The following is a 23,322-nucleotide window of genomic DNA, read 5'->3' as shown; positions in this document are numbered from 1 at the left end:
GACAGCTTTCATTGCTTGAGGGAACGTCTCTTCTGAAACCTGCTAAACTTGTTATCTAGTTTGATCCTGAGATTGCTGCAGGTTTGTGTACTGAAGGAGGGAGAATTAGAGTGAAGTCATGTACACATCCAGTAAGAAATAATTTGTTTTGTTTTCATTGGGGCTTCTGCCCAGTTGACACAGACATAGCAGGCTTTCTTTTATATGTTCTGGGCTTGCTGGTCACAAAAAGCAAACCTCAGCATATTCTGCTGAGATTTCTATAATCAGAAAATCTGTCCTTGATTGACTGTTGTTAAGAAATCTGAACTAATTAGGACAAGGCTGTAAATTACTCACAGATGTAGTAGGGCTCTAGATCCTAGGTTCCCAACCTTTGTTACTCGGATGTTTTTGAACTGCAACTCCCAGAAACCCCAGCCAGCACAGTTGGTGGTGAAGGCTTCTGGGAGTTGCAGTCCACAACTCCTGAGTTTAGATTACAACTCCCAGAAGCCTTCACCACCACCTCAGCTGGCCAGGATTTCTGGGAGTTGAAGTCCAAGAACATCTGGAGGCCCAAGGTTGGGGACCACTGCTCTAGATGACCCAAAACAAAACAAATCAGTAAGCATTTCTGAAGAAAAGTTTTGGAAACTCATTAACGGGCAAAATGTTTTTGTTGGATCGTGAGGAAAATTCTGATTGGGAATAAAAATGTTTTACAATTGAGGTTTGTAAATGGATTCTGTATATCCGTAGGGTATTGTTCACCCCAAAGCCATTTGTAGCTTTACTAAGAAAGGGTAAATTTTATTTTATGCAGATATCTAGAATTCTGTATTGTTATTCTTTATTTTTCTTTCCCAAAAATAAATGGAATCAACATATTTTGCTCTGAGCATCTGTAGTTGGTACCTTTGTTTGATCCAGGTCTAGTGATCTGCTCTGGAAACCTTTGGGGGTCTATGTGCATTATGAGCTATTAAGTGGGAACCCAATGTAGCTATCTTACTAAGGCTTTTAAAATAAATGAAATTTAAGGAGTGATCTTGCAACCCCACCTCATATGTTTCCATGGTCAAGTTTGGTTCAAACTCAGGTCTCTGGAGTTCTGATTTGTGAAACTGAAAATAACTAGAGATAAATTTTAGGGATGTATCCTTTTTTATTTTTATTTTTCTTCCTCCTGTTCTAATTCCCAGAAGTCTCCATGTACAAAAATGGCCTTAAAATGCCATGCAGCCTCTGAGGTAGGCCCTGGTCCAAGTGAGTAAAATATAGGTGTCTGTAAGTATGGCTCTATAAGATGGAACTCCCAGCGTTTGCCTGGGGAATTCTTAGAGAATTCTAGGAGTTGGAATAAGAATCAAAAGGACAAAAGGCACATCCCTAATAAATTGTTACCTCCAGGAGATATTGTTTACCATTTATTTATTTATTTTGCCAGAAAAAAGGAGAGCAGGGCAGGACCGAGCCCCCCAAAACCATCTTGTCCTGACCACACACTGTCCACCTTGAACTATAGATATCTAAAGTCACTAATGACCAGCATTTTTGTAAGGTCACTTATAATAGTGAATGAGCAATATTGCTTCAGGTTTCTTAGTTATCCAGAAACATCTTTTTTCCCCTGATGTGTTGATAAGAGTTAAACCACTGATCTCTACAGACAGATTGAATATTGTTTGTTACTTAGTGTCTGGAAGTTAAGCGGTTCTGTGGCCTTTTAGTGTCTTCTTGTTACATGTTATAAAGTCTCGTCCAACTTATGGCGACCCTGTGAATAAGCAATCTCCAAAATGTCCTGTGTCAGTATCCCTACTTAGAGCATGTAAACTCAAGCATGTGGCTTCCTTTAGAGCAGGGGTTTTAAACTCAATTTACCTGGGGACCGCTAGAGGCTGAGGCTGGGTGAGGCTGGGCCGCATCAGATTTTCCGCCAAGCGGAGCAAGAGCTCGAGGAAGCCGCCCAGGAGTTTCCTTAGCCTACAGACAGGTGGGCTGGCTGGCAGGCTGCAATTCTGGATGGAGGGTGCAAGGGGTGCTGTCTTGGGAGAGAGCCGGCGAGCAAGGCAAGGCTTTTTTTTAACTCTTGACAGCAGAGGATGTGTGGCCGCTTTGGGGGGGCAGGCAAGGTGAGGGCCACAAACTATCATCTGGGGGGCCGCAAATGGCCCCCGGGCCGCATGTTTGAGACCCCTGCTTTAGAGAGTCAATCCCTCATATTGGTCTTCCTCTTTTCCTGCTGCCTTCAACCTTTTCCAGCATTGTTCTCTTTACAAGATAATCCTGCCTTCTCATGATGTGCCCAAAGTAGGATGCCCTCAGTTTCAACATTTTTGAGTCCAGAGATAGGTCAGACTTGATTTGATCCTGGACCCACTACAGTAGTTTGTTTTTCTAGTAATCCAGGGCATCCATAAAGCTTTCCTTCAGCACCTCATTTCAAACAAATCATCATTCCCTCCTCCCTTGTCATCTTTCTTTACTGTCCAGCTTTCATATCTATATATGGTGATCATAAGAGTGCAAATGATATCAGTCTTGGTCTCTCCACTGATACATCCTTCCACTTGAGAATCCTTTCTAAATCATTGGGCACTGAACATTCTGAAATAATAGATTTTTTGTGATTAGTGGTTAAAACAAAAATAAAAACATTTGAGACCCATGTATGCCATTTTAGTAGCTGCCATAATATACAAACTGTGGTTAAACTGAGATGTATAGATGACTAGGCTACATTGCTTGAGTGTTGGAAGATTAATTTGAATACATCATGTATGTCCTATCACACTTCTGGTTGATTAATGCTGATGCTGTTTTACTGAACACTGTACAGTGGTGCCTCGCTTAACAAGTGCCTCGCTCAACAATGAATTCGCATAACGATGGCCTTTGCTGGAAATTTTGCCGCCTCACCTAACGATGTTTCCTATGGGGGATTTTCGCATAACGATGTTTGGGACCTTGCTTCACTTAACGATGACAGTTTTAGGTCCCCTGTTTCGCTTAACGTTTTTTTTGACAGCCCTGTTTTCTCTATTTTAAAAATATTCTAAAATGTTTAAAAATGTTTAAAATGCTTGGAATAGTTAGTGCACCTAATAAAACCTTTGTTAAAGTAATTTGGCTTCATTCTGAGTCTTTTTGAATTTTTGGTGATTTTTTTTCACCATTGAAATGTATTGAATAGGCTCCTATTGGAACGGATTAACCGGTTTTCAATGCATTCCTATGGGAAATGGTGTTTCGCTTAACAATGTTTTCACATAACGATGTTTTTAATGGAACCAATTAACATCGGTATGCGAGGCACCACTGTATTTTGTTTTCCTTTTGTTAATTTAATGGTTTTAGTTGTGCTTTTGTTTGACAGTGATGGTTCAAAATCTCATTTGTATATCATTTTGAGTACACTTATGATGAAATTGTGATTGTCAGGTTTTATAAGTGTATAAAATAAAGCTTCCAAGTAAACCTGTTAGGGCTCTTTAATTGATTGTGATGGTATGGAACTTTAAAACTTTATAGTTAACCAGATTTCTTTACATTTTTCTGAAACTGGGATTTCTGCCTACGTTTTCATTTGACTGGAAATCCTATTATGTATGTGACATTGTGGCCATATAAGCTATGTACTGTTTGTTCTTTGGTTTACTATATTTAAAAATGGAAGGCAGCTCGACAGATACTGAACTTGAGAATGTTGTATAATGGAATATTTGTTCTTTTTAAGGTTGCTGAAATCAGTCATAGTGATACAAACATCTTGTCCGGAGACCCAAAGAACAAAGATAGCAGTCATTCATTACCCAATGAAATAAAACTAAATTCTCAACCAAACGATAATGTAGGTACCAAAGAAAAAAATAATCTAGCAGAAGATGAAGATGATGCTGAGGGAGATTCATTTTTTGATGATCCTATACCAAAACCAGAACGACCTTACAGCTGGTAAGTTAAATATACTTCTGACATAAATATTTCTTTATACTATAGATCTCTCCAAAATTTCAAACTGAAAGCAGAAATAATTGGAAAATATTTTCAAAACTTGGAAAATAACTCTCCTTTTTAAAATAAAACTCAAAAATAGCTGTCTGTCTGTCTGTCTGTCTGTCTGTCTGTCTGTCTGTCTGTCTGTCTGTCTGTCTGTCTGTCTGTATCTATCTATCTATCTATCTATCTATCTATCTATCTATCTATCTATCTATCTATCTATCTATCTATCTATCTATCTATCTATCTATCTATCTATCATTTAAATACTGCCTCAATGCTAGAGCACTTTTTGGGCGGGTTTACAACACCATTATGCAAATAACACTTTGCCCCTCAGGGAGTTGGGTACTCAAATTACCAACCTCAGAAGAATGGCTGGCAGAGTCAACATTAAGCCAGCTATCTGAACCCATCAGGATCAAACTCAGGTTGTGAGCAGAGGATTGACTGGAGTTCTGCAGTTTAACCATTGTGCAATGGGGCTTGCTATCTGTATCTTTATTTATGTAGGTACATTTGATCATAATCAAGCAATAAAGGTTTTGTGTTTCTGTAAAGGATGATAATGCTGGAAAACCAGGTTTTCAGTTCAATGTACTACATTTTGTAAATATAGCACAGCATCAAAAAAGTCTTTCTAATACAGTGGCTTTGTGTATCATCCAGTTAAGCTGTCAACATTTGATACTTTGTCTCTTTAAGCATGTTAGAATAATTATGGGAGGTATAGAAAATTGCTCTGAGACTGCCCTAAAAGTATAGTGCTTTAAAATTTGTGGCATGAAAACATTGTAAGATAACTGAGAACATAACAATTCTTTGGCAATCACCTGCTTTGTTTTGCTTTCTAATATATAAACAAGAGATACGAAAATAAGAAACACATAGCAGCTGCAAATAATTGTTTTGAAAGGGGTGATGTGGATATGTTTTCATAGACACTTTAAAGTTTTAGATGCTGGGCAGTGACAGATTTGATTGATTGATTGATTGATTGGATTTCTATCCTATCCATCTAGACCAAAGGTCTACTCTGGGCGGTTTACAAATTTAAAAACAATAAAACCAAAAAACATATATTATAGATCCAAGGTGGCGAAAGTATAAGACATTAAAATATGGGAAAGCCTGCCCAAATAGCCAGGTTTTAAGTTTATTCCTGAAAACCCGCTCTGCCAGATATCAAGGTCCTAAACCATTTCGGGCTTTATATGTAAGACCTTTGAAATCAACGTGGAAATGAATGGGCAGCCAATGCAAGGTGGCCAGAGTGGGGGACAAAGTGAACGACCGCAGCCAGACAAGTAGCAGATAACTACTGCTTCCTTGCAGGTTAGAAAAACAAAATTTAGAATATAAATAAATCATGTTTCTCACACTCTCATCAGAAGAATCCCACTCCCAAGGAACTCTCTTACATTGTGTTGAAGGATGTATCTATTCCAAAACCTCATGTTTTAGAAACAGCCTCCAACACAATGTAAGAAAGTTATTTGAGACTGAGAAAGACAGTGTATATACTCAAGATATTACATATCCTAAAGGGTCTTTTATATTATAAGTTAACCCAATTTATAGGTACAGTATGCTCACCTTCAAGAAAAGGAATGGAGCTAACCAGATGATGGCTACTAGAGACCATTTTCTAGCAGTGGTTCCCAAACATGGTTCCCAGATGTTCTTGGATTACAACTTTCAGAAATCCTAGCCAGCACACTTGGCAGTGATGGCTTCTGGAAGTTTTAGTCTGGTAACATCTGGGGACCCAAGGCAGGGAACTACTGTTCTACAGGTTCAAGGAATAGGTCTCCCTGTACATGATTGCTCACTCATACAGCTTTCTTCTGAATTATCAGTGATGATCTTTTGCAGGAGCTGAAGAATCTCACTCTATTTGAAGGCAGGCAGAAATTTTGTAAGAAGCCTGTATTGCCATTTCTAGTGGTAGAGTCAACTGCTCATTATTCGGTTGATGTCATTAGTACCTATTGTTGTCTTAGTGTACAACTATATAGCCCTTGTTTCTGTTTTGCTGGATAAAGTACCTGAATGAAAGTATGTAAAAATGACTTCATCTCCCATGACCTTTTTATTAAAGGAAAAATGACTCCAGTAAAGAAGGAAATGTTGCATCTCTTTCTGATGCACCACCCTTAAAGAGTGGCCTGGGTTCTTTGACTGGAGCACCCCTACTGAAGGAAACTGACAGTAAGTGTAATGTGTTGATTCCCTTGGTATTACGAAAAGAGTGAGAATTTGCAGTGTTGTTATTACTTGTAGCCACATTGCTTCCAAGTTACAGAACCTTATGAATTAATGACATGCACAAGGTCCTGTGATTAACATCCTTGCCCATGTCTTGCAAACTAAAGTCTGTGTCCTTTCTTCATTGAGTTAGTCCATTTCATGTTAAGTCTTCCTCCTTTCCTATTCCTTTCCCTTGCATTATTGTCTTTTCCTGTGAATTTAAAGTTTGCAGTTACATGCTGTAATGATTGTTATTGTGATTTTGCACTTTAATAACTTTTTTTAGTTCCAGCAGAGGCAATAATTTAATCTATAAAGAATTTCAGTCATTTAAAAAAAAGGAAGAGAATAAATGCCCAGTTGGCTTTGACAGAGGCACAGGATTATAGTGCTTTCTGCTCACACAGAACTTTTCAGTGCAGTCTTTGACAACAAATTAACATTAGGATTTTAGATTTATTATCTCTTTGATATCTTATCTGATTAAGAAGCCTTTAAAATGTTGGTGTTGTATGAGCCTAGTGGCCATTGCTCAACTTACTCATTGTTGATGCAAACTCAATTATGGAAGATGGTGGTGGATTCTAGATTTGGGTCCAGAGATCTAGGCAAGTATTTCTTCTGCAGAAGATAGCATACAGCACTTTTCATTGTCATATCTAGTCTTAAGAATTGTTCAGATTAAAGATGTTGGTTCTGTGTGTAGTTGAAGTGTAGCCTTTCCAGGAATTCATATACCTCACCATTTGGTCTGACTCTTGCAGCATATTAACAGCTATTCTCTTGTTAAATCTGCCATTTTTTGTTAGAAAAATGCCACGAAGGTTTGTTTTTATTATCAAGTAATATATGTTTCTGGTGGGTCTCTTTAATTAAAAATTGAATTTCAAGTCTTCTAATGTTCCTTTTAATTACAAATAGGGGAAGAAGATGAGTATGCTGATGATTTCAACAGGTAAGAATAAAATACATCCCTACAATGCTGTATTTTAGGAAGGTGTGATGCCTGGTTAAATTTAAATGTACTGTTTATATGGTTTGGTAAGTATGTGATGGGAGGGAGTAAGTGAAAAACATGGAATGTTGGTAAGAATGGTTCTAATTGGCCAGGAGAAACTATGAGTAGAGTCTTGATTCTGATATAAAAGAGTTGGATATGAAAAGATTAGAAGAGGATGGCTCTGCAGTTTGAGATGGAGTTGAAATGGAAAGGTGATAGATTGAAGAATTGTCCTGAAATAACTTAAAGCTTAGGAATAGACAGTGTTCTTGTAACACTGTTATTTTACTAAAACCTTATTTATTCTATTCATGATTAGTTTTATTGCGTTCTTACCTGAGGATTGGCTATGTGGAGAATATTATAGGGGTATGAGTGAAGGGACACTTGCATACCCATTGTGGCTATTGAAGTTCAGTGACAATGGAAGGTGATAGACTATTGAAGAGTATTAATAAAAGAATAAATGAAGAGTATTAAAGAAAATTCATACAGTGATTTAAAGAGACCATTATGTAAACAGTCATATGACAAGGCAAAGGAAGGTTGGACATTGGCATCAGAGAAAAGAGATATAAGAGTTTTGTGGTAGCTGTTGAGATATGAATTCATGATTGAGTTGAATTTAAAAGTTGAACATTTGGGAAACTATGATGCCTGGTTATATTTGAACCTTGAGGAGCTATGAGCCTTTTAAATATTAAACAATCCAATATAAAGTTATAATAAACAGTCTTCCAAGTGAAATTCAGCACAGAACAGTGGGGTGTTTTCACTCCTATACAGGAAAACAAGTATTGGCTGAAGTTAGAGGCCAAAGAGGCAATTACAACTGACAAGTCTAACAATTTTTGAAGTTATCCACTGTTGTGAGGGAAGAAAATAAAGCTGATTAAAAATGGCAAAGATTTTTTTAAAGGATGCGATCACTGAAAGCTGTAAACAGCAGGGAGTTGAATATGGAAAATTGGTCAAAGAGCTAAATCAAATTATATGGAAGAAACCTGAGGAAGTTTTGAATAAAAATCCTGTTTTTATTTTTGAAGGCTCTGTTAAATTAGAAATTCTGAGAGAACAAAATAGAATGAAGATTAGAGATGGGGGTATTCATATATGAATATCCCCCCCCAAACAGGTGCAGATAACGAGGATCCAGCCCACTGGGGCCAGACCGACCACTCACAATTCCTCTGTTGCCACGAGCTCCACGGTGCCTTCTTAGCTCTCCGTTGCTTGCGATGGTTTAGCCGTTCTGCGACCTGGCAGAGAGGCTCGTTGTCCCATGGGGCTTGTGGCAGCAGCGGAATCGTGAGTGGTCGGTCTGGCCCCAGGGCGCTGGACCCTCATTATCTGTACCTATGGGGGGGTATTCGTATAGGAATACCCCTATCTCTAATGAAGATGTTTGAAATGGAAACTAAAGAAAGAGAATTAATAGTAGAAAAGAGTGGGAAGCCAGGAAGAGAGAATTAAGATTCCATGCTGAAATGAAAGAGAGAGTTAAGGCTCTAGGCTGAAGGCAGGGAAAGGGAATTAAGGATTTATAATGAATTTAAAGAGAGAGAATATCAGTGGGAGATGGGGAGATTAAAATTGGAACAGGTCAGGATTCAAAATGAGAAATGGAGGAAGACAGAATATGAAGTTCTTACAAAGAGGAAAAAATAATCTCCAAAGATTTTAATTCCTATCTGTCTGGTGAGGATCCTAATTTATTTTTGACCAATTTTGAAAAGACTGCTCTAGGATTGGATATTTCTGAATCAGAATATACGAAATTTCTCCCTAGCCTTATAAAAGTGAAATTAGTCCAAGTTTACAACAACCTTCCTTCTAATGTTCTTATTATCTATGAAACTTTTAAAGAAGCTCCTTTTCAGATGTTCAGACCAGGACCTGAGCATTTCAGGAAGAAATTCTTGTTTTATCAATTTCAGCAGGGAAAGTCAGGGCAATTTAAAAATAAGCAGTTATGATCCCCATAGCAGAGCTCAGTAACTAAAGAAGAGACCTTGAAGCAATGCTATATAAAACAGTTTATAGTAAATGCATAGATAAGAAGTATTTGTAATGTCATAAATGGGGTTGTGCAAAATATTCTTGTGAGGAAAATTTACAAAGAAATCCCAGTATCTCAGGAAACATTGTGAAAATTGTGGAAGAGGTTTCTGAGGAGGTTCAAATGTGTTGAGTTGAAGTCATAAAAACCAGAAATTAGAGACTGATTTCCATGGGCATGCTATCTTAAATGATGATGATAGTCATCATCATCGTCATAGAACTGCAGGGCTGGAAGGGACTCCGTGGATCGGGTCCAACCCCTGTCAAGGAGGCACAGTGGGGAATCGAACTCTGACTCTGCATTGAGATGCTTAAACCATTGAGCTACCCAGCAGTTCTCATAAAACTCATAAAATGACTATGCTATCTTAAATGATAAAAGAGTTTTGGCATTTGCAGACACTAGAGTAGCAATATGACACTAATGTACAGTAACTTTTGTGAGAAAGGCAATAACTGATCCCTCAAAATTAGACTAAATAAAACTGTGGCCCTAAAGGGAATAAATAGGAGGCCAACTAAGACTTCCTTAGCAAAAGTTAAACTGGGGTGAAAAGAAGAAAAAACAAGTCAAACACTTACCTTCAATGTCCCCTCCAAGCTGTGTGGCCATGCTGTGCTGGATCGGGATTGCCCATTTGCTTCTGGTGACAGCCAGAACTCTGTGTGCACTGGGTGGGGCTTCCATGCAGGACTATGGAAAATTCGAGGGAATGTTAATTTTCTGAGTTTACTATACAGCTGCAAATACACACATTGCTTTAAAAAGCTATTCCAAATAATTACCCATAGCATAAGAATATTGCTTTTACCATATTTCTGAAAGATCTGCTGTTTTATTAATTTCTTGATATTCTAGTATTTTCTTGTATCCTTTGCATTATAATGCATATGTATTATTTAAACAAAGCTAACTGCATTGATCAATTCAGTTCTATATTGCAATTCAGTACAGTTTTTAAAACTGATGTGAAAATGAAAATCAATTTGGCTGAAGTACTCATGATTTCAGCCTTTTTTCATACATTCATTCTGCAAGTTAGTTCCTTGTGAAACGGTGAAATTTCTGGTACAGATACCTAGAGTTTAAGGTACAAGTTTATGAACTTTGTTTTATGCAGATGAACTACTTCTGTTTATTGGTCTAGGCAGAAATACTGCTTTATACCTATTTATATTCCCAATAATTATTTCAAAAAGAAATTAAACTTCTAAAATTATTTTGTATCAAGTATCTTTTCTTATATATTCCTGATAATCAAATGTAATCTTTGAGGCTTAAGATAGAATTCTGTTGGATTTTTATGTGCATGCAAGAAAACTGCTGAATTGCAACTAATTGTGATTAATTAATGACATGCTGGGCATGTAACCGGGCACATGACTGACACGAGACCAGGACCTCATCCATTAGCAGCGGTGACTTCCACAATTCATGTTGCGCGCGCGCGCGCGCACGCACGCACGCACGCACGCACGCACGCACACACACACACACACACACACACACACACACACACACACACAACCCAATAGTATTCTGATCTTAGGAATTTTTGTCCTATCCATTTCAGCTTATAAGTTGTTATTCACCACAGGGGACAAAGGTTCATCATTCTGATCTTCTAACTTTTCCCTTTTCTTAGTACCAGTCATCGGTCAGAAAAAAGTGAAGTCAGCATTGGTGAAGAAATAGATGAGATTTCTGTGGACTTAGAAGACTTCAATGCTAGTGATAAAGTATGACGTTTGTATCTTATATGGGTTGGATGTTTATGCACTTTAGTACGTAGTATATCATTACGGAAAGCTTTTGAGGCATAGAATTTCATATGTTTAGAATCTTCCCTATGCTTCTTGCAGGCATATGGTTATTTTGAAAAACTGTAGCTCTAAACAAGACTTGCTCTAACTTTTCCAGGGCTAGTTACAGGGAGGCCTTTGGCAGGAGGGTGGCTTCAGGAATCTGTGTTGTAATGCAACAGTTCCCGAAGTACCATTATTTCAGAACATGGTGAGAAATTTAGATGGTTTCTGTTCGGCCATTAAACACTAATTAGATGAGCAGGAAAATGTGCATTAAAGGAAAGCCCAGAGAATGCATCAGTGTTGGATCCCCTGCAGGGATGTATGGAACACTGTGGAACACATATATAACTGGGCCTTATTCAGTTGAGCTTTGAAATTTATCATGAAATTAACTACTGTTAACAGTGGTAAATACAGCAAGCTCAACATCTACAAGAACTGAACATTTCTGTTAGACTAAATCTTTAGAATACAAATCGATAAAGTTTTGATCTGCATTGCTTGAGTACAAAATCCAGCTGTAAAACAGAAGGCATTTTAAATGAAAATTGTATGTAATTACGTTGTTTCTCATGTTTTGGCATAGGAGAGGGGAATGCCAACCTCTAAAAGCCTCATTCTTTTCCCCAACCACCTTTCTCTATGAAGAAAGTAATGTGTGAATTGGGATGCTCCTACTTTATCTGAATAGGAGATGCCCCTAATGTACATCCATTCATTCTCTGAGTGCAGGAGCTGTAAGTTATGTGGAATTCTGTCAGCAAGGTGATGTCTCTGCTTTTTAAGATGCTGTCTAGGTTTCTCATTGCTTTCCTCCCAAGAAGCAGGTGTCTTAATTTTGTGGCTGCTGTCACCATCTGCAATGATCATAGAGCCTAAGAAAGTAAAATATGTCACTGCCTCCATATCTTCCCCTTCTATTTGCCAGCTGGTGATGGGACCAGTAACCATGATCTTAGTTTTTTTTGAGATACAATGGCTTAAATCCTCTTCCACAGTTTGTACCGAAAAAGGCTGATAACACCAGCTGTACCAATTTTTCAGAAATTAAACATTTCTGATTCCCCACCAAAGGTCCTAAGACTCAATTTGGAGATCTCTTTCTTCATGGAGAAGCTGTTGGGAGCTGTGACCAAAGGTGAAAGTCTTTAATTTCTAAAGATCACTGCTGCTGGTAAAATAATGCCAGCTATAATTTTTGGAAGTTAAAGATTTCCTCTTGTCCTGTGTCCCTCCACCAACTTCCCCACAGCAAAAGGAATCCCTAGGGATCCTTGATACCTTTGTAGGTATATGTGTGCGATCAGGAATTTTTACTTCTAAAAAATCACTGTGCCTCCCTATTAAAATTCCTTGCTTGACAGCCAAGTAAAAGCTTGCCAGAACACAAAGGTCTTTGCCTGTTCATGAAAGCATCGCTAAGATGGAGCCAGGCCAGTCAAAGGGAGTTCTGTAGTCCAAGAGCAGCCAACAAAAATGTGAACAGACCTCACATCAGGTGCCTTTCAAAACTTGTACAGTGGTGCCTCACTAGACGATGATAATCCATTCCAATGAAATCGGTGTTTAGCGAAATCATTGTCTAGCGAAAAGCATTTCCCCATTGGAATGCATTGAAACCTGTTTAATGCGTTCCAATGGGGAAGAATCGGCGTTGTCTAGCCAGGATCGGCCATAGGAAAGCCGCTTTGCAAACCGCCGATCAGCTGTTTAAATCGCTGTCTTGCGAGCGCGGAGGGAGCTGTCAAAATCGTCGTCTAGCGAAAAACAGTTTGTGAAGCAGGGACCAAACATTGTCCAGCGAAATTCCCCCATAGGGATCACTGTTTTGCGAATCGCTATAGCGATCGCAAAAAGTCGATGTCTAGCGAAAAAACTGTTATGCGGGCTGTCTAGCAAGGCACCACTGTAATTTAGGATTGTAGCAGATCCGGCTTTGCTGTAAATACCATATGGAACTTGTTCCCATTTGGCTCCTGTCGTTAGCAGAAGTAGCTGAATTAACCAGAAATCAAAAGCTTGCTCTGGTGTCAGAAACCTTTGTGCCAATTTGTTATTCATAAATGAAACAGGATTTTTAGGTCAAGAACGAACTGTGGTTTAAAATGTCCCTTGTGAAATAAAATGTATGTCATACCTTTTCATTTCTGCATAGCATAGCTGCTCACTGTAGCAGGACCAGGTTACGTTAAGCTGAGCAGTAATAAACAACCCATGTATACTAGCATACAGCTCATTCACAGTAAGCAGTATAAAGACTAATGTGCTCATATTGAGAGTATATTATCCTACTGTCTCTGTGTATGGTTCACGAGCTGCACAGTGGCAGAGAAAAAGGCAATTCAAGGGGTGATCAAGACGGCCCAAAACATCATTGGCTGTTCACTCCCCTCTTTGGAAGAATTGTATAAGAACAGATGTAAGAGGAAGATATCTAACATACTGAAAGACTCCTCTCATCCGGGATATCAGCTCTTTAAACTATTACCATCAGGAAGGAGATTCAGGGTATTGAAAGCAAGGACAAGCAGATTCAAGAACAGTTTTTACCCAAGTGCAGTATTGAGTTTAAATGCGGGGCCATAAGTTTTTGGTGGACTTTTTAATTGCTGAGAGAAAACGGGGTATCTATATTTGGATGATGAAAGTTGTGTATATTTTAACTTTTTTTTGTAGTGTTGTCCAGTTTTACCTTGGGGAAGAGCACCTCATTTCGTTGCACCCACTTGTGAGCGCAATGACAAATAAATTTCTTATGTCTTATGTCTTATGTCTTATAATAAACTTAATTCTAACAAAATTCTGTACTTGCAGTTCAGGTAGCAGAACACACTGTTCAGCAGTTCTCAACTGTGCTTTATACATGTAGCAGTGCAGTTTAATTCTTCATTTTGCTGAAGTATTAAGTATTTTTTCAGTGAATACTCTATTCCTGCCATCTTTGAAAATTAAGTGTAACCTATTTCACTTTTATGAACTTTGAATAGCTGTTTCCAGCTCAGTTTTTATTTTTAAATCCTGATCAACATTTTGCATTTTAGTTAAAGTTAGAATTGCAATTTGCATGTATATTTTTATCATAGTTCATAGTTTCCCTAATGAAAATAGTCAAATAATTTTAGAAAAGGATAACCATTACATATTAAAGTTTGTAATGGTTGTAAGTTGCTGACAGCTTTTAATAGGTCTTCCATTGTTATGTTAGTGGAAAATTTAGGATACTAGGGCTGCACTCTTCAGAATACATCTGATTTAGTTTCATAAAATGTGTATATCGGATTGTTGTACTGGTGGACTTGAAGAGGATGTGGACTTGAAATGTTGTTAGGCATTTAAAAGGAGATGGGACTTTTTAAAAGATGGGACTTTTTATAAACAGCTTTAGATTCAAATTTCAGTTAATGTTTTCTCCTTTTCCCCCCTTCTAGCTTGAAGATCTCACCCAAGACCTCACCATTTCTCATTTAAGTGGTGATGCTGATTACTTAGAAGATGTTGCATGAGTACAGAGCAGAAATCATCATTTGTTGCATTGTGAGCCTTTGTAGACTATATTTTAAGACAATCACTCTGCTGAAATGTCCCCTCCCAAATTGTGCCTTGTGTTTCAAAGGGAGAAAAACAACCACCAACGAATCTGGAGAGGGGAATAGAGCTTCTAAACTTGCAAGGAGTAGGGAAAAATGCTCTTGCTATCTTGTTCAGCTAAACCTTTCATGCAAGATATTGGATAATTCCCTGGAAGAAATCTGTTGCAGGCAACAGACATGAATAATTTGTAGTGGAGGAGATCAGCAAAGCAGATGAAGAGTGAAAATCAGAATTTAATATTATAGTTAACGTCTGACTTTTTGCTGAAGAAAACAGGATGATTCAGTATTTGAACTTGTTCTTCTGAGACCCAATTGTAAGTATTGGTTTTCAGTACAATTTCTCTTTCATAACTATAGAAGTTACTTCATTGGTCAGGGGATCTTCAAAAAGGATTTATTAGGATGCCTATCCTGAGGCATATGAAAATACACTAGTGTCAGAACTAAGAATCCCCCCATGGTTTCTAGTAATTTGGTCCCTTGTTGCAACATAGGTGCTTAGTTCTTTGTACCCAAGGTCACAAGGTACTTCTGAAAATTGCAGCTGGAATATGAGCCTTAACTTTAAACTTATTTTTATATATTTAAACATTTGTTACTCTAAGCTAGCCCTTTGTTTAATTTAATGAAAACTGCAAATGGTTATTAGCATGAGTTTTTTTCTTTGAAACAGCTTAATACAGAATAAAAATACTGTTGCAAGAGTGGCTGTTAAAAGTTTGGGAATGTTCTGTGATATGAATCTTTCATTTAAAATAATATTGAGTGTATGTGTGTGTGTCATTTTTTAAAAAAATATGGGATAGCATTTAGTCTGATTCTGTGCATCACAACCACATCTTTTTAAAAAACTTGAATATATAAAAAGAGGAAACATCTAAAGCTCCTTATCTTCAGTTCATGTAAAGTAGGGCTATAGAACTTCCAGTCTTCCAGATGTTGTTGGGCCCCAGCTCCCATTAGCCCTACCCAGTGTGGTCATTGGCCAGAAATTATAGGCATTGTAATCCCCTTTACAAATGAGACATCATCCTTATTTTACAGTGGTGCCCCGCATGACAATGACACTGCTAAACAACAAATCCGCAGGACAATGACTTTTTGTGATCGCTATAGCAATTCGCAAAACAGTGATTTCAATGGGGGATTTTCACTTCACAACAATTAGGTCTGTGCTTCGCGAACCATTTGTTCGCAAGACAATTTTTCCAGCTGATTGTCGGGTTCCTAAAATGTCTGCCCTGTGTTTTCCGGACCCATGCTTTGCAGGGCAGCCATTTTAACAACTGATCGTCGCTCGGAAAATGGCTTCCCTATGGGCGATCTTCGCTGGACGACCAGGTATTTTCCCCATTGGAACGCATTAAATGGGTTTCAGTGCATTCCAATGGGGAATTGTTTTTCGCATGACGACAATTTCGCTTAACAGCGATTTCAGGGGAACAGATTATCGTCGTCATGCGGGGCACCACTGTATTTTTAAAAGACAATTGTGCAGGATTGCAGACAGGGTACAGCCTACCAAAGACTGAAAACACAAAAGCAGTTGTCAGTATGAGGGGAAACAGCTGTAACAGTTGATGAACTCAAGAGCAGCCCCAGCCACCAATACAGTGGAAATTGCTTGGGAAAGTGGCAACAGAGGTTCTTCTTCATGGCCCCTGTGAATCACACCCTGGGCGATTCGCACCTGCGTGGAGCCTCATCAGAAGATTCTAGAGCTTCTGTGGTAGCAATAAACACACTAGAATATTTATTTATTTATTTATTGGACTTATATACCGCCCCATAGCGCTACAAGCACTCTCCGGGCGGTTTACAATTTTAATTATAAAGGCTACACATTGCCCCCCCAGCAAGCTGGGTACTCATTTTACCGACCTCGGAAGGATGGAAGGCTGAGTCAACCTTGAGCCGGCTACCTGGGATTTGAACCCCAGGTCGTGAGCACAGTTTTAGCTGCAGTACAGCGTTTTAACCACTGCGCCACGAGGCTCATATAAGTATCTTGGCACCAAGTGTCCCCTTTCAGTTTCTTTCAAATGCCTCATTGAGCGCCTCACTGCTTCTGTGACTAAAAGAGAAAGAGAGCTTATTTTTGATTCCTTCCTGTTATCAATCTTTTTTCTTTTAAACTATTAGATCAAACTCATTATCAGAGATTTTTCCTTTCCCCTCGCTCGCCCTCCTGCTGCAACACCCCCTCTTCAATCATCGTTTTTTTTATCAATTTTTTCCCTCCTTTTCATGGCCCCTTTGGGCCCATTTAAGCACTGTGTTGTCTGTGATAATAAGATCCCACTTTCTGATGGACATGCTAAATGCCTTTTGTGTTTGAGAGAACATCAAACCTCCTCCTGTACCCACTGCAAAAAATTTTAAGCCCGGAGTTCTTCGGTCTTGCCTCTTGAGGCTAAAACTCCAACTTTGGGAACAATCCTTATAACCAGTTCAAATGGCCTACCTCCCTGTAGGGCCACTTCCCAAACCAAAGCAATGGAAAAAGCTGTTACTGAATCATCGAAACAACGTCCATGGGCAACACCAGCTCATTCCGATTCTCCATCTGCATCGTCTAAGACCTCAGAGACACACAAATCGAAACCCTCGATACTGAAGTCCTCGTCTTTGAAGACAGCTTCTAAATGTCAGAGACCTACTGAAGCTGCTCCAGCCTGTTTCTCCTAAATGAGCTAAACATTCTAAGCCTACAGACATCCCACTACAACCACAACAACTCTCCGAATCAATTTTGGTCAAATCTCCCTCAGATGATGACAGACCTTGTCCCATCAACCCTGTTCTCAGTCTCCAGAATGGGATGATAGAGTCGACCGACTAATGTTCGCTCCTCCCAGTCCACAACCTTCCATTCCTTCCAGCAGTCCTTTGGTTATTCCATTGCCCGAGGATTCCCATCCCGAACGGCTCAACACAGTTCTAAATTCGATGCTCTCAGATAGCCCACCAATCCCTAACCAGAACCGTCGACATCAACAATCTCAGCAGCTCGCTTCATCGCATGTGGTTCAAACTCACGCTCAGCACATGCATCAGGTTGCCATTTTCCCCAACCAGTGCTCTGCTCAACAAACTGCACCAACTAGTCGACCAGGTGTTTTCCCGGTTTGATAATACCATCTAATAGTTAGCCTACCTCTCAACAACCGTCGGTGTCGAAGCGGCCACATCACCGAGAGGTGGCTATACCTCAACCTGCTCCCCACTTGTTATTGAAAAAAACTCAGACGGTTGAGCAGATTTCATCCACACATGAGGCTTTTGCAGCCCCAGCCTCCCGATACTTTCCTACTACAATAGATGACAGAAATCACTCTTCATGCACGGCATCGCCCGTGCCCGTTTATTCAACTGCTGTGCTATCACATCACAGAGACACAGGTTCTGATATTGAGAATCCTTTATATCCATCCTGGTCCATGGATACACACTCCATTCCACTACAGCAACACAGTTCCTGTCCTCTGGTAAATCCAAGTCATTGACACCAAGCTCAACATTGAGGTCCATCCCTACCAATCAAGATCCGTCGATGCTCAACCACCATTTTTGATGTCAGCGATCCTCGACATCGGCAGATGGACATGCCACCTCCATCTCATAACCGGCAATACTATGAAACTCAGCCTGTTGACACCAATGTTGATCAACAGTCCATCAACTCCAGATGCAACCTCGATGGCTCTGACCATGGATCTCAGCCTCAGACTCTATAGGTATTACTTACCTCTCCAGAGTCAGACATTGTAGATACTGACCTGCTGTCACTGGCAGAGGATTTCTAGGATGCCCAACTTATTATTCACATGGCTAAATCCCTTGATCTGCAAATCCACCAACCATCGACAGGACCAGCTGATCATCTATATGATCCAATCTCTTAAAATACAACCACTCCAGTACACATAGCAATGTTGCCATCAATACTGTACAAGGATCCTGGACAAAACCAGCTTCCTCCCATACCATGTCTAAGTGGATTGATAACCTCTATAAAATCCATGACCCAGAACCATTTTCCTCCAAAAACAACCAGCTCCAAATTCTATATTTGTCGAAGCCTCTCAATTGAGATCTCGACACCGACAATCTCTCATACCACCAGATAAAGATAGCCGACGAATAGACTCCATGAGTAGAGGGCTTTACTCTTCCACAGTCTTCACCATGCGAGTCACTAAATATCAAGGAGCCATGGGAACTTACCAACACTTCATCTGGGACAACATGTCCACCTTTATTAAATCCCTGCCAGAGGATAAAAAGATACTAGCTCAAACCTTCCAACAAGAAGGTCTGTCTGCTGCTAAACAACAGATGCTTTCTGCCTGCCACACTGAAGACACTACAGCCAACTCCATGGCCACTTCAGTAACCCTACGCCATTTTTCCTGGCTCAGAACAGTCAGCTTAGCTGAAGATGCTCGGGCACGTATCGAAGACCTCCCCTTCGATGGAGCAGGTCTTTTTCATGCAGAAACTGACGATATACTAGAGGACATACAAAAAAAAGTTGAGCAGCCAGACATTGGGGAGTTTACCCTTCCTACCAGCAATGTCCTCAGGAAAATCAATGGAAATGACTCTATAACTCGTACCAGAGGTTCCAACGAGACCCTCCACGATAAACCTCTTAGAATCCATACTTCAAAAAACAAAGAGCCAAAACCCGGCAACAGCCTGCCACTAGGTGGAATGACTGGAAACCCAAACACCATGTTTGACGTTCCTTTGACTGAGATTGCCACCCACCCCACCAACCCTGCCCTCTGGAAACATCTACATGGGAATCCATCACCACAGATTCCTGGGTATTCTACATCATCAAAAATGGCTACCGCATCCACTTCTTCCAACTTTCTCCGACAGCACATGTCGTTACTCCTCTGTCACAATCTCTGGAAGAAGAAATAACGAATTTACTTCTCAAAGATGCCATACAACCCATCAAAACAGCACCAGGTTTTTCTCTCGCTATTTCACAGTCCCCAAGAAAGACAGGAGCCTTTGCCCTATTCTAGATGTAAGATTATTAAACAACTACATTGTCACCACAAAATTCTGGATGGTTACTCTAGAATCAGTTCTTCCCTTCGAAAAACGACTGGTTCACCGTCATAGACCTAAGAGATGCTTACTTTCATATTGCAATGCATATTGCACAAAGAAAATTCTTTTGTTTCCAATTTGGATCACAAGCATACCAATTCAGAAGACTCCCATTCGGCCTTGCAACAGCTCCGAGAACGTTCACCAAGTGCATGGCGCCGATAGCAACCTACCACAGACTTCAAAACATTCTTGTCTTTCCGTATATCAACGACTGGCGCCTTGTAGCACACTCCAGTCACAAAGCTTGCTCTTCTTCGTGATCTTGGTCTAATTATCAATGAACAGAAATCAAAATTAAAATTTACAAGGACTATACATTACATAGGTGCACTCATAGACTCTACACAAGCTTGCACGTTCCTCCCTGCAAAATCTCTTCATCTTATTTTGCAGCTTCACTCTGCATGCCTTGATAACTGCCTTAACGGTGCAACGAGTTCTAGGCACCATGGCCTCTATGACGACAGTTGTACAGCATGTGCGTCTCAAAATGAGATCCCTCCAATTCTGGTTTCTGGCCCTATTCGATCCACTAACAGACTCTCCCCACACTCTCCTAAGAGTGACTCCAGAACTGGCATCTCAACTTCAATGGTGGCATTCCCATACCAACCTTTCTATTGGGTGACTGTTGCAACAACCTCACCTGCGAATACAAGTCACTACCAACACCAAATCCCTCACAGTCCACACCAAATGGTCTCACAGAGAAAAACTGCTCCACATAAATGAGTTGTAGCTACTAGCCATCATAAAGTCCTGCAAGGCTTTCAGAAACCTCCTTGTAGGAAAAATGGTACAGATCGCCACCAACAACACCACGGTGATGTACTACATTCTAAAACAAGGCGGCATCCGCTCCCCAGGTCTCCTCTATCTAGCGGTCGACCTCTGGGAGTGGTGTCTGCAACATCATATCTGTCTCACAGCCTTACACAACTCTGGTCAAGACAATGACCTAGCAGATTCGCTCAGCCGTACAGATGCCAAGCTCACGAGTGGGAACTAGATCAATCAGTATTTCGCCAACTATGCCAGAAATGGGGCACAGCGACTCTCAATCTCTTTGCCTCCCGAGTGAATCCGAAATGCCAACTGTATTGCTCCCAAGCAGGAATAGGAAAACATTTCCAGGCACACACGTTTGTCGGCTGTTAGCCCAAGACTCCTACCAGCTTTTTTCCGCCATTCCCTCTCCTCCACAAAGTTGTTGTCCGTCTGCAAGACAAAACCAATGCCAGAGTGGTCCGGTGGTCCAGATAGGCGGGGTATAAATAAAAATAAATAAATAAATAAATCGTTATAGCCCCTTGGGTGGCCGAGACAGACTTGGTTCTGAGTGCTCCGCAGTCTCTCATCAGACATCCACCATCTCCCCTGCCTGCCACACCTCACACAGAACAACTCCCAAGTCCTACACCCAGACTTATCTGTTCCGCACGTGGCAGGGTGGAGGATTCTCCCTCATTAATGAAGATTTCTCATCATGACAAAAAACCATCCACAAGGAAAGCCTACCTGTACAAATGGAAGAAATTTCAATCCTTTACCAAATGTTCCTCATCATCCTGCATCAATCAATTACTTTCCACTTTCTCCGCTTCCTCCTACATCTTAAATCCAAGGGCCCCTCCATCTCATCCTTGAGAGCCTACCTTTCAGCAATAATATCATTGTTGTTGTTTAGTCGTTAAGTCGTGTTTGACTCTTTGTGACCCCATGGACCAGAGCATGCCAGGCCCTCTTGGCTTCAACTACCTCCCGGAGTTGGGTCAAATTCATGTTGGTAGCTTCAGTGACACTGTCCATCCATCTCATCCTCTGTCGTCCCCTTCTCCTCTTGCCTTCACACTTTCCCTACATCATGGTGTTTTCCAGGGAGTCTTCTCTTCTCGTGAGATGGCCAAAGTATTGGCATCTCAGCTTCAGGATCTGTCCTTCCAGTGAGCACTCAGGATTGATTTCCTTCAGAATGAATAGGTTTGTTCTTCTTACAATGCAGGGGACACTCAAGAGTTTCCTCCAGCACCACAATTCAAAAGCATCAATTCTTCGGTGGTCAGCCTTCTTTATGGTCCAGCTCTCACTTCCATACATCACTATTGGAAAAACCATAGCTTTGACTATGCGGACCTTTGTCGGCAAGGTGATGTCCCTACTTTTTAAGATGCTGTCTAGATTTCTCATCACTTTCCTCCCAAGAAGCAGGAGTCTTTTAATTTTGTAGCTGCAGTGATCATGGAGCCCAAGAAAGTAAAATCTGTCATTGCCTCCATATCTTCCCCTTCTATTTACAGTACCTGGTGGTGATGGGACCAGTGGCCATGATCTTAGTTTTTTTGATGTTGAGCCTTAGACCATTTTTTGGCGCTCTCCTCTTTTACCCTCATTAAGAGGTTCTTTAATTCCCCTTCACTTTCTGCCATCAGAGTGGTATCATCTGCATATCTGAGGTTGTTGATGTTTCTTCCGGCAATCTTAATTTCGGTTTGGGATTCATCCAGTCCAGCCTTTCGCATGATGTATTCTGCATATACAGTGGTGCCTCGCTTAATGAGCGCACCGTATAACGACAAAATCGCATAGCGATCCATTTTTTTGGATCGCTAATGCGATCGCTCAACGTCGTTTAGATAGGGCGAAAATCGCTTTACGAAGATCGGTAAGCGTTTCGCTTACCGATCTTCGCAAAACGAAGCCCCGACGATCAGCTGTTCGGCGGACAAAATGGCCGCCGGAAGCTCCATAATGGCCACGCGCAGCGTTTTCGCGCCCTCCCCTTGCTTAACGAGGGCGCGAAAATGGCTGCCGGCCATAGGAAACCTCGCTGAACTGTGAGTAAAGGAGCCTTTTGGAACGCATTAAACAATGTTTAATGCATTCCAATGGCTTTCCCTGTCCCGTTCAGCAATGTTTCGCTATAGCGAAGGTTAATCTGGAACGGATTAACCTCGCTATGCGAGGCACCACTGTAAATTAAATAAGCAGGGAAAAATTATCATACCAACCTCCAAATTCTCCAGCAGCAAACTTCTTCAAACATTGATCAAAACATTTCCTGAAACGTTTCATATCTACCCCAATACTCAACCTCCCTGTCCACAGTGGTCACTAACTCTTGTTTTGAAACAGCTTGCCAAAGCTCCTTTTGAGCCATTAGCTACAACTGACTTGAGACTCCTCACCTTTAAAACAGCTTTTCTCAGCTCGACGAGCTAGTGAATGGGCAACTTTACACTATGACTACCCTTATCTACATTTTTTCCCGATAAATTTCCTTCCTCCCCAAAATTGTCTTTTATTTTCACCTTTCCCAGCCAATTGTCCTTCATTTTTTTCCGTCACCTTTTTCAAACCAAGAAAAAATACTCCATATGTTGGAGGTAAGAAGAGCTCTTGCTTTTTATCTCCAACGTACCCAGCCTTTTAGACAGTCATCTTGTCTCTTCATAAGCCATCGGCTACCTACAAAAGGCCGCCAGGTGACTTCTC

At 40.4% G+C, this 23,322-nt stretch overlaps 1 protein-coding gene across 2 annotated transcripts in view; it reads left to right on the top strand.

The window, feature by feature from the left end:
• The window catches only part of CEP43 (centrosomal protein 43), a 39,976-nt gene extending 24,509 nt beyond the window's left edge, over positions 1 to 15,467 (top strand). For both annotated transcript variants that reach the window (XM_020808529.3, XM_020808521.3), the window contains 5 exons: positions 3,722 to 3,939; positions 6,086 to 6,195; positions 7,156 to 7,189; positions 10,942 to 11,035; positions 14,533 to 15,467. In XM_020808529.3, coding sequence (XP_020664188.3) covers positions 3,722 to 3,939; positions 6,086 to 6,195; positions 7,156 to 7,189; positions 10,942 to 11,035; positions 14,533 to 14,607 — 531 coding nt within the window. In that variant the 3' untranslated portion in view covers positions 14,608 to 15,467. The remainder of the gene's footprint in view (positions 1 to 3,721; positions 3,940 to 6,085; positions 6,196 to 7,155; positions 7,190 to 10,941; positions 11,036 to 14,532) is intronic.
• Positions 15,468 to 23,322: the final 7,855 nt, after the last annotated feature.

This window comes from Pogona vitticeps, chromosome 1, assembly GCF_051106095.1.
Source record: "Pogona vitticeps strain Pit_001003342236 chromosome 1, PviZW2.1, whole genome shotgun sequence".
Classification (NCBI taxonomy): domain Eukaryota; kingdom Metazoa; phylum Chordata; class Lepidosauria; order Squamata; family Agamidae; genus Pogona; species Pogona vitticeps.
Note: the sequence above shows the minus strand (reverse complement) of the source record. Positions and strands in the feature narration are given on the sequence as shown.